Source organism: Bison bison, unplaced genomic scaffold (assembly GCF_000754665.1).
Source record: "Bison bison bison isolate TAMUID 2011002044 unplaced genomic scaffold, Bison_UMD1.0 scf7180017864508, whole genome shotgun sequence".
NCBI classification, from domain to species: Eukaryota; Metazoa; Chordata; class Mammalia; order Artiodactyla; family Bovidae; genus Bison; species Bison bison.
The window spans coordinates 2,532,727-2,544,936 of NW_011495064.1; the positions used below are offsets into that span (position 1 = coordinate 2,532,727).

A 12,210-nucleotide genomic window follows, 5' to 3' on the forward strand; every position below is an offset into this window, starting at 1 on the left:
GATTAATTTCTGAAATGAAGATCTGCTCTGTAACGTGAGGTGGTTTTTCTTAGCTCAAAGACGTCTTCCCCTTTGATGAGAGCACACTGTTTGCCAGGTTTTTGAGGTTCTTCATGCTTAGTGACAGAGTTCATGTGTTTCTAAAAATAACCCTCAGAAAATGTATGTCTAGAATGATTGAGGATGTTTTCCCGAGGGTCTGCTAAGGTTAACTCCAGTGCTCAATGTCCCCACTGAGTGCCTAGCGTGCACCAGGTGTCTGGCTTTTAGATCATTCCTCCGGCTGTGTCATGTCTTGCTGCAGCATGCAGCATCTTCATTGTCATTTGGGATCTCTGTGGACTCTCCAGTTGTGGCACAGGCTTCAATAATTGTGGCATGTAGGCTTAGTTGCTCCTCGGCATGTGGGGGTCTTAGTTCCCCAACCAGGGATTGAACCCACATTCCCTACATTGCAAGACAGACTCTCAATCACTGGACCACCAGAGAAGCCCCAGGCTTCAGGTTTAATATCCACATAGCTGTGAATTTTCCAGTTTTCCTTCTGCTGTTGATTTCTAGCTTCATTCCATTGCGATCAGAAAAGATACTTTGGGGGAAAAAAAGAAAGCATGCTTTATATAATTTGTCTTTTAAATTGTTAGGACTTGTTTTGTGCCCAGCATATGGCTATCTTGGAGAATGTTCCTTGATCACTTGAGAAAAATGTATATTCTGCTACTGAGCATGTTCTGCGTATGTCTGTCGGTTACAGTTGGTCTACCGCGTAGTTCAGGTTCCCTTTCCTTACTGATCTGTCTGGTTGTCCTCCAGGCAGGAGAAGCTTGGTGGGCTGCAGTCCCCAAGGTCTCACAGAGTCAGACGCGACTGCAGTGACGCAGCACTGTGTGCTGGCTGTTCTGCCCCTTATTAGAGGTGGGGTACTGAGGTCTCCTCTATGACTGTGGACATATGGTTCAGACGGTAAAGCGTCTGCCTGCAATGCAGGAGACCCGGGTTCAATTCCTGGGTCCGGAAGATCCCCTGGAGGAGGCAATGGCAACCCACTCCAGCACTCTTGCCTGGAAAATCCCATGGACGGAGGAGCCTGATAGGCTACAGTCCATGGGGTCACAGAGTCGGACAGGACTGAGCGATTTCACTTTCATTTTCACTTTCTTTCTATGACTGTAGATCTTTTTCTCTCTTCACTTCTGTCAGTGTTCACTTCCTATATCTAGGAGCTCTGATGTTTATTGTATATGTTTATAATTGTTATGTTTTCTTAATGAATGGGCCCTCTTATCATTACATAACATCTTTAGTCTGTTTTATCTGATATCAGTATATCTGAGCAGTATATCTTCTTTCTTTGTTTACTATTTGCATGGAGTATCTTTAACTATCCTTTTATTTACAACCGATGAATGTCCTTACATCTAAAGTGGGTCTCTTGTAGGTAGAATACAGTTGGATCCTGCTTTTAAAAAAATCTGTTCTGCCAATCTATGTCTTTGGACTGAGGGGTCTAACCCACTTACATTTAAGGTAACTGCTAATGGGGAAGGTCTGTATTTTGTCATCCATTTTCTGTACATCTTTTTTTTCCTTGCCCCTCATTTCCTCCCTTACTCCCACCTTTTGTTTTTAATTGACTTTTTCACCGCGATCCATTTTGATTCCCTTTTCATTACCTTTTGTGTATAGATTTTTTTTCTTTGTGGTTACCATGAAAATTACATACAACATCCTAAAGTTCTTATGGTCTATTTTAAACTGATATCAATTTACCTTCAATATTGAAAGTTTCTTGTTCTCGAACACTTACTATGCACCAGGCATTCCCTTAAGCTTTCCACATTTACCTCATTTTAATCTTTTTAGTAACCTGAAATGCAGGTATGACTATCTGTTTTCTACAAATGAAGAAACCAAAACTCAAGGATAAAATTAACTCCAGAGCACATAGCTTGGAAGTAGCTAAGTCAGAATTCAGCCTGATCTGTCACACCCTCCCATGTTCCACCCAGCACTGTAAAAAGCTTGAACTCATGTTTCCTCTGCATTCATCACATCGCGTGGGGGTGGCAACATGGCTTTGTTAAAACTTGCAGCTGACTAGTCCCGTTCTTTGTAACTGATGACTTTTATTTTTTATTTGACATTTGACATGGATGTACATGCAAACGTGGAACAGAAAGTGTAACTCAAAGTTGTGACTTGAAAGTATATACATAAAAATAAAAGATTTTTGAAGTTTAACGTGGCCAACTTATAGTTAATGTTATAGTTAACTTACATAACATTAACTTATACTTACCATTAAGGAAATTTTCCTTAACATTCTTTTCAATAATTAAGCAAAACTCAGAACTCTTCATTAGAGTGGTGAGTATACATTTAAAAAGCACAATCAGTTCAGTTCAGTCATGCCCAGTCGCTCAGTCATGTCCGAGTCTCTGTGACCCCATGGACTGCAGTACACCCGGCTTCCCTGTCCATCACCAACTCCGAGACCCTGCTCAAATTCATGTCCATCGACCTGGTGATGCCTCCAACCATCTCATCCTGTCTTCCCCTTCTCCTGCCTTCAACCTTTCCCAGCATCAGGGTCTTTTCCAGTGAGTCAGTTCTTTGCGTCAGGTGGCCAAAGTATTGGCGCTCCAGCTTCAGCACCATAGGTTGGATCATAGAGGATTGTTTAATGAATACATTGAACAATGTGTTCTTTCTTCTTTAATAGTCTACTACCAGAAACATTAATCGGAAGCATGTGCTGCGTTCATTTGCTGATATTCTATCGCCAGATTCTTGGAGATGTTCTCCTGAAAGACAGGATGAGCCTGAACAGTGCAGGTGAGACGTCTCTGTAGTCCCCTTACTTGTAACAGTGCCATGCTCTGAGTACATGTGGCCTCTGCCGGCCTGTGTCTTCTGCTTCTCATGGTGACAGCTGGAGTGAAGTATTCAGAAGAGCATCAGTGGCTCCCACTGGCTTCATATGCAAAGTCTTGTGCTCAGCGTGCGTCCTATGAGTTCAGTGTGGGTTCTGTTCTTTACCATATGCACTTTTCACATCTTAAATTCTGGAGACTTGAGATCCAAATTTCATATATAATCATATCTTTCCCTTAATGTCTTTAATAATGTTTTTACTGTGTGTTTGGTATACATATCTGCTTTTTGGGAAGAGAACAAATTACCCCCAGATGACTGGTTTTAATGCAAGAAGTTTAAACATCAGTAAAATTGGTGAGACCAAGTGAGAGGTATTCAGGGGTTCTACATTGCAACTTTTTCATCAGCTTGAAACTTTTCCCCAGTAAAATGTTAAAAAGTAACTTTAAAAAAATCAGTGAGTTGTCACACATGATTGTTCTTGGCCAGAGATTGGCGTGTGTTGTAAGAATTGCCTCTACAAAAGTTTCGTTTTATTGGATATTCTTTATTGAGTGGGTACTACACGCCAGGGCCCTGCCATGAATGAGACAGGCACTGTCATCCTTATCCTGGTGGAGCCACAAACTTGAAACACAAAATTATGTGAATAATCCTTTTTAACCTTAAATGTTTTGAAGGGAAATACACAACAAGAGCGTACACTAGGAAAACCTGAATTAATGTGAAGGATGAAGGAAGGCTTTTCCAAGCAAGGAATATGTAAGACTAGACCTGAGACAGGAGTGAGACATAAGGGGCGATGGGTGGGCTTGGATCCCTTCTGGCCAGAAGGACCAGCATGTCTGAAGACCCAAGGCCAGAAGGTGCTGAGTGCACTGGAGGAGTTGAAGTTGAAAGCAGGCAGTGTGGCCGGAATAGAGTAAGGAGAGAGAACCCCAGGGTGGCGTAGCGCTCTTGGACAAACGAAGCTCGAGCTTAGACACGAGCTCTCTCCCGGGGACGCACTACCTGGGTGGGCAAGGAGAAATGGACCTCAGAGGAGCACCAGCCTTCCTCAGGAGTAACTGTAACTCTGGAGAAGCACCAGCCTTCCTCAGGAATAACTGTGACTCTAGAGGAGCACCAGCCTTCCTCAGGAGTAACTGTGACTCTAGAGGAGCACCAGCCTTCCTCAGGAGTAACTGTGACTCTAGAGGAGCACCAGCCTTCCTCAGGAATAACTGTGACTCTAGAGGAGCACCAGCCTTCCTCAGGAGTAACTGTGACTCTAGAGGAGCACCAGCCTTCCTCAGGAGTAACTGCAACTCTGAAGGAGGCACAGTTTAAGCCTTTCAGTCATCACATGCCTTTGAATTTGTTTCGGTGCCTCTAGAAAAACTTCCTGAATGACATGACGCCTTAAAGAGGATACGGCTTATTAGGTTTTTATAGGTAAGAAGGCTACTCAGAATTGTTGACTTTATTTGGATCTGAGCATCCAAATAAGCCTGGTAAGACCTAGAGGAAGGGTTTTTCTCAACTGAGAACGCAGGACCGTAGAAGCCGCTGCCTTGCCATTGTGGAGTGCCCTTCCTGGTGTGCGTCTTGGCACGCACCCTTGTTGACTGTGAAATGTGAGTATTCTCCTGCATAGCATGTAGGCACATGGCCATCTCCCGAGTCCTTTCAGCGTCACCACCACCGTCTGTTGGCCCCAGGCTGAGGTCCTTCCCGAGCAGCGGGGAACTAGAGCCAGGCCTGACCTGCCCGCCCTCTGCCGCCTTTACTTTGGTGCCTCCTGGTTCCCGCTCAGCCTTCCGAGAGCATGGGTGCCTTGTAATTGGAAGACTCCTCTTACCACACCACACTTCAGTCATGAGGAGGGAAGGGAGGTAGGAAAAAAACACAGAAAGAAAAATCAGGATTTTCCGGTCTTACTCTGTTCAGAGCCATCTTACTCCCATCCTGAAGGCTCTACTTGATACCAGACTCATTTCAGAACCCCAGGGGTGTGGATGTGGAGACAGGTGGGGATGGGGGGGTCAGGTTCCAGCCCCCCAAGAGGTTGAAGTGGGTAGAGTGTGTCATCAGCAAATCATCTGGCACAGTAATTTCAATCTGAATGAATATTTGTATTCATTCTATTGCCATAAGTTACGTTGGATGAAGCTTATATAAAATCCTTCCTGTTCTTTTGATTTTCAGACTTAATTAGTAATCCAGTGCTGGCCACCTTCCCCAAGCTCTTGGAGGAGTCGGACATAATGGATGCACTCAGGGTGGGTAGTGTGCGTCATGATGGAGGCCTGCTGGGCCCCAGAAGGTCTTCATTTCATACTTTCGTGGAGCTAATTGAACTCTGGGTGTTTTATTTCTTTAAAGAAGCTTTTCTGAAACCTTGTGCATAGATTAGAAATATTTACTTGCAAATGAAAGTGAAAGTGTTAGTCACTCAGCCGTGTCTGACTCTTTGCGACCCCGTGGACTGTAGCCCGCCAGGCTCCTCTGTCCATGGAATTCTCCAGGCAAGAATACTGGAATGGGTAGCCATTCCCTTCTCCAGGGGATCTTTCTGACCCAGGGATTGAACCCCGGTCTCCTGCATTGCAGGGGATTCTTTACTGTCTGAGCCACCAGGGAAGCCTGCACTTCATTCTGTCTCTCCCTGACCATTTCCTCACCTCAGCAGATACAATTGTACAGAAGTATGGTATTTGGCAGAGTTTTCTGTTTTCATGACTGTCTTACCTTAAAAGCTTAATGATATCTTACTGTTCAAGTGCTGTGTTGGTGCAGTTTGTATGGACATGTTAGTGTTTCACTGATTCTGTTCTTAGTTTTTTTTTAATTTTATGTATTTATTATTTTTGGCTGTGCTGGGTCTTTGTTGCTGGAAACAGGCTTTCTCTAGTTGCGGTGAGCGGGGGTTCTTCGACTCGGTGTGTGGGCCTCATGGCAGTGGCTTCTCTTGCTGCAGAGCACAGGCCCTGGTGTGCATGGGTTTCCATAGCTGTGCTCCTGGGCTCTAGAGCACAGGCTCAGTAGATGTGGTGCACAGGCGTAGTTGATCCATGGCATGTGGCATCCTCCCGGAACAGGGATTGAACCCGTGTCTCCTGCACTCCTGTGTTGGCGGGCGTGCTGTTTATCACGGAGCCACCAGGGAAACGTGTTAGCTCAGTTCTGACTTGTGGCTTGTGAAGGGTCGCTTGCTGACACATCCCGCCGGCTCCGTCTGGTTCTGGGTCCTTAGACTTGATGCCTAATAGAGACCCACTTGCTCCGTGAGCCGCTCCTATACCTCGTGTTGAACCCTGATGGAAGCTTACTTAGAGACGTGGCAAAGACTTGCGAATACTCAGGTTAATCTAGTGTTTCTGTTTGCTTTTTAGAGTTCCTGGGCTGAGAAAGAGAGTACATTAAAAAGATCAGAGAAGGTAACGTGACGGTCCGCCCCGAACTCCACAGTTCTGTGCTCAGCATTCACTACACGTCCTAATCACACGTCTTCTTTAGCTGGAGTAGCCACACTCATAATCCCTGTTGACAGTCCAACCATGTTATTATGGTTCCAAAGACTCCTTCCAAGAAGGGCATGGATGATCGATTCTAAGCATTTAAAAAAATACTTGATCAACACAGTCATTTCAGACACATTTTTTTTTTCCTTTCAATTTTTAGTGTCTTTATCTTCTCCCATGTTCCTTGGGGAGATTTTCTTTTTCTGTTTCTTTTTTATTTTTTAAATTATGAAAGTATGATAACACATTTACTGGAAACTTGGAAATATAGAGCAAAGTTACATACAATTTCACTGTATATTATAGTTATTTTTTTAAGTAGACAAATTAAGATTTTTAGTTGGTGTTTCAATATCAAGCTCTCAAAAATTAACAGAATGAATATGCAGGAAAGTAGAAGGATATAGTAGACCTGAAAAACACCATTAACCAGTTCAACATAATTAAGTATATATAGTTTTCCCAGAACAGTAGGCTACAAGTTCTACTCAGCTTCCCATAGACTATAGGAGACACTGGAACATATCCAGAGACACAAAACAAGTACAAAAATGTCATGGTCTAAAGGTACTGAAATCATACAGACTCTGTTCTCTTGTGTTTCTAACTGTGGAATTATGTTAGAAATCAATACCAAAAATCTTTGAAAATAACCCACGTATCAAGTGCAACGTGACATTTACCGAGTCAGACCACTGAGTTTTATTGAACTGAGGGGAAGTTTCTAAGCCAAAATGTTCCAGCTACCTATCAAATTTCTCTCATTAAAAAAAAAAAAAAAAATCCCTAGCTCTCAAAGTCCATATCAGGCCCAGAGAAGTAAGAGTTAAATTGGCATAAGCTGCACCTCACATTGCGAGCACGCGTGACTGCATCCGTGGCCCAGCGCGTGTCGTTGCCAAGCAGACTCGCAGCGATCAGTGTGCAGCGGCTGACTCCTCTAGTCCAAGACTGACAAACTTTTTTGGTAAAGGGCCAGAGAGTAAATATTTTCGGCTTTGCGGGCCACATGCTCTGTGTCTTAGATACCCAGCTCTGCCTTTGTAATGCAAGGCAGCTACAGGCGGTATAAACACCTGAGTAGGGCCGGTTCTGTGAGACTATTTACAAAAAGAGATGGAGGTGGCTGCATGGGGCCCATGGCCCATGCTTTTTGGACTTTATCTCAGGGAACATGGGAGAACAAAGAAAGGCACTAAAAATTGAAAGGAAAAAAAAGGTGTATATATTGTATCCTTATTTGAGCTTCCATTCGACCCAAATTGGCAGGTTTAATGCTGTTCTCGGTCAGTAGTGGACAGGTGCTGGGCCTCAGGCCTGTAGAAGCGGCCTCTCCAGCTCCCCCTGGAGGGGTCGTACCTCAGTGCACCCCGCCTGCACGCCTGCAATGCCCACCTGAGCTGTGGAGCTGGGCTGCCTGCCCTTGGGATGTCACCTGGCTCCTGTTCTGGGGGAGGTGGGCTTGACAGCACCTCTTTTACTCCTTGGGCTCTTTCTCTGGATTTCAGGCAGGGCCCTTGCTGTCCTCCTGTAACACCTTGAGCTAATTCAGTGATCCAGCTGGCTGCGCACTGTCTTCTTAGTTCCATTTACCTGGACCCGCACCCTTGTCCCCAGAATTAGACTCCAGTGCCCCAGTCTCCTTGATGGAATGCGAGAGATCCTCAGTGTAGCTCAGTGGGCGCCCTGGCTTCAAGGAGTCCCTCTTAGACTCTCAGAGAGAACCTCTGAGGAGGTTCTATCAGGTTCAGCGGGGAGCTGATAGAACACCTCGTTTGTCCCCGAGGTGACTCCTGCTGTGTCCACGTCCTGACTGAACAGCTGGTTCAGAGCCCGTTACCTGCCAGGCATCCCTGGCCCCTCCATCCCACCCCCTCCCTCGACGGCTTCTAGTTCGCAGAGTCCCTGGAATGTGGCGCTTGAGAAGTAACGGCCTGGGTCCGCTCGCAGTGACTGTTGTTGCGGGTGTTTTCCCAGGGAGACAGGGAGCTCCTGAAGGCGGTGTTCCTGCTGGTTTACCACGACTGCGCGCTCCCCCTGCTGCACTCTGCACTCCTGCCCCCATCTAGATGGGCAGAGGAGGAGACTGAGGCTGCCCGGTGGAAGGGCATCGCCGACTTCCTCAAACAAAACCAGGAAAATGAGGGCGCCCTCCAGGTTCTGCTGTCGCCAGAGGGGGTCCACGAACCTTTCGACATTTCCGAGCAGACCTATGACTTCTTGGGTGAAAGAAGAAAGAACGTAGCCTGACAGCAGTGGCCTTTGACCCTCAGCTCCCCGCTGAACTTAACCGGAACTAACGTCCCATCACTTTTCCGTACAGCCACATTCTATAGGAAACATTTATCTGATAATTTGAATATGTGTCAGTACAGTAAAACAAATTTTTATAAGTAATATTGTATACGTTTAAAGAGAATTTTTTTTTTCAAAAAACAACTGCTGCATTTCTTTTAAAATTGAGTATAGTTGAGTACAATGTATTGAGGATGAGATTGTCAGATAGCATCAGTGACTGAATGGACATGAGTCTGAGCAAACTCTGGGGGACAGTGACAGACAGGGAAGCCTGGCATGCTGCCATCCGTGGGGTCATAAAGCGTCGAACACGACTTAGTGGCGGAACAACAGCAGCGTGGGTGATGTGAAATATGAGAGCTTCAGGTATACAATGCAGTGGTTAACAGTTTTTAAAACTTATGTTCTATTTAAAGCTTTATACAATACTGGCTATATTCCCTGTGTTGTACAAGATTTGCTTGCACTGTTTACTTTATACTTAATAGCTTTATCTCTTAATCCCCTACGCCTATCTTTCCCATCCCCATTTTCCTCTCCCCACAGGTAACACGTTTGTTCTCTGTGTCTGCTTCTTTTTTTAAATGGAAGTACAGTTGATTTCAATGTTGTGTTAATTTCTCCTGTAGAGCAAAGTGACTCGGTTACACATACATATATCCATTCTTTTTTAATATTCTTTCCCCTTACAGTTTATCACAGGATATTGGATATAGCTCCTTGTGCTGTATTGTAGGACCTGTTGTCCATCCATTCTATATGTAATTTGTTGTTATTTACTCACTAAGTCATGTCTGACTTTTTGCGACCCCACAAACTGAAACTCCAATACTTTGGCCACCTCGTGTGAAGAGTTGACTCATTGGAAAACAGCCTGATGCTGGGAGGGATTGGGGGCAGGAGGAGAAGGGGACGACAGAGGATGAGATGGCTGGATGGCATCACCAACTCGATGGACAAGAGTTTGAGTGAACTCCGGGAGTTGGTGATGGACGGGGAGGCCTGGCGTGCTGCGGTTCATGGGGTCACGAAGAGTTGGACACGACTGAGCGACTGAACTGAACTGAAGTGACAGACTGTAGCCCACCAGGCTCCTCCGTCCATGGGACTCTCCAGGCAAGAACACTGGAGTGGTTGCCATTTCCTTCTCCAGGCTCCTCTGTCCATGGGACTCTCCAGGCAAGAATACTGGAGAGGTTGCCATTAGCCCACCAGGCTCCTCCGTCCATGGGACTCTCCAGGCAAGAATACTGGAGAGGTTGCCATTTCCTTCTCCAGGGGATCTTCCTGACCCAGGGATCGAACCTGCATCTCCTGCATTGGCAGGCAGGTTCTTTACCACTGAGCCAGCAGGGAAGCCCTTCTATATGTAACACCAACTAACATTTAAGTTGACTATATCTATACATTTGTATAAAAGCAAGATTTTATCAAAAGTCAAATTTATGACTATTCAAGAAAGTGAAAATACAATCCACAGAATAGGAGAAGATATTTACAAATAATATATCTGATAAGTGTCTAGAATCCAGAATGGGGATTCCCCGGTGGCTCAGTGATAAAGAATCCACCTGCAATGCAGGAGACCCCTGAATTGGGAAGATCCCCCGGAGGAGGGCATGGCAACTCACTCTAGTATTCTTGCTTTAAAAATCCCACGGACAGAGGAGCCTGGAAGGCTGCAGTCCATGGAGTTGCAGAGTTGGACACGACAGAAGTGACTGAGCACGCACACACGCATGATTTTTGCTAATAAAATTTATGTTGTGAAATGAAGAGGAAATCAGGATAATATATTTGAGAAAGCTGTGTTATTGATCACTCACTTCAGTCTAACATTTGAACATGCTCTCTCTTTTGCTCAGTTTCTCAGACATGTCTGACTCTTTTCCGACCCTCTGGTCTGTAACCCACCAGGCACCTCTGTTCACGAGATTTTTCAGTCAAGAATACTGGAGTGGGTTGCCATTTCCTCCTCCAGGGGATCTTCCCCACCCAGGGATCAAACCCGAATCTCCTGCATTGGCAGGCGGATTCTTTACCCCTGAGCCACCTGGGAAGCCCAGGTTTATTCTAATTAGATATAAAAGCAAAATCCAGTTTTCCTTTTTCAAGCCCGTATAATTAGCGCTCATTAAAGAACAAACAAACAAAAACACTTCCAGGCTCTGGACAGTGTGTTGACCTACCTCTGTGTCAAAGAACAAAGATTTTGTTGCCTTTCAAACAATCCTGTGACTGCTGGTGAGTCGTCCCAAGCCTTTCGTGTTAATGGTAATAATTCAGCTAGCATTTGTTGGGCGCCTGCTGTGGCGTCCTCTTTTACGAGGTTACCGCTCACAAGTGCTGTAGGAGGCCAGCACTGGGTTTTCCAGTGTCATCAATACTGCTGCTGAAGAGACAGGCCAAGCACATTTGGTAATTTGCCTAAGGTCAGAGGTAGTAAGTGGCACAGCTAATACGCTGCATAGAGACATCAAGTATGACTTTCTGCAACCGAAGACGTTCCCCTCCTCAGTGGAGACATTTAAAAATTGTACATGCTGTGGCGGATTCATTTCGATATTTGGCAAAACTAATACAATTATGTAAAGTTTAAAAATAAAATAAAAAATTGTACATGAAATATAACATAAGAAGTCTGTTGGATAAAAAATACAATCAAATCAGAGTTTAATCTAAATTATCAGAGTGCTGACTGAGGAACTTGTCTTGAAACGTACTGCCTTAAAGGAGGCATTTACTTTTTTTATTTTGTTTTATTTGGCTGCACCACGCAACATGTGAGACCTTAGTTCCCTGGCCAGGGATCGAACTCAGGTCCCCTGCATCGGTCTTAACCACTGAACCACCAGGGCAGTGTTCTAGGAGGGGGTTACTTTTAGAACTCCATTGTATGACGAAACTCCAGGGCTACATCTCACTTCAGTTCAGTTGCTCAGTCGTGTCCGACTCTTTGTGACCCCATGGACTGCAGCACGCCAGGCCTCCCCGTCCATCACCAACTGCTGGAGTCTACCTAAACCCAAGTCCATGGAGTCGGTGATACCATCCAACCATCTCATCCTCTGTCGTCCCCTTCTCCTCCCACCTTCAGTCTTTCCCAGCATCAGGGTCTTTTCCAATGAGTCAGTTCTTCCCATCAGGTGGCCAAAGTACTGGAGCTTCAGCTTCAGCATCAGTCCTTCCAATGAATATTCAGGGTTGGTTTCCTTTACAATTGACCTGTTTGATCTACTTGCAGTCCAAGGGACTCTCAAGAGTGTTCTCCAACACCACAGTTCCAAAGCATCAATTCAACTTTCTTTATGGTCCAACTCTCACATCCATACGTGACTAGCTTTGACTGCTAAGTCACGGCAGTCATGTCTGACTCTGTGTGACCCCATAGACGGCAGCCCACCAGGCTCCTCTGTCCCTGGGATTCTCCAGGCAAGAATACTGGAGTGGGTTGCCATTTCCTTCTCCAATGCATGAAAAGTGAAAACTGAAAGTGAAGTTGGGCAATTGTGTCCGACTCTTCTCGACCCCA

The 12,210-nt window shown here is 45.3% G+C and overlaps 1 protein-coding gene across 2 annotated transcripts in view; it reads left to right on the top strand.

The window, feature by feature from the left end:
• The window catches only part of NPHP1 (nephronophthisis 1 (juvenile)), a 65,078-nt gene extending 56,269 nt beyond the window's left edge, over window positions 1-8,809 (top strand). For both annotated transcript variants that reach the window (XM_010829563.1, XM_010829561.1), the window contains exons 17-20: window positions 2,723-2,835; window positions 5,065-5,138; window positions 6,252-6,296; window positions 8,358-8,809. In XM_010829563.1, the coding sequence (XP_010827865.1) occupies window positions 2,723-2,835; window positions 5,065-5,138; window positions 6,252-6,296; window positions 8,358-8,630 (505 nt within the window). In that variant the 3' untranslated portion in view covers window positions 8,631-8,809. The remainder of the gene's footprint in view (window positions 1-2,722; window positions 2,836-5,064; window positions 5,139-6,251; window positions 6,297-8,357) is intronic.
• Window positions 8,810-12,210: the final 3,401 nt, after the last annotated feature.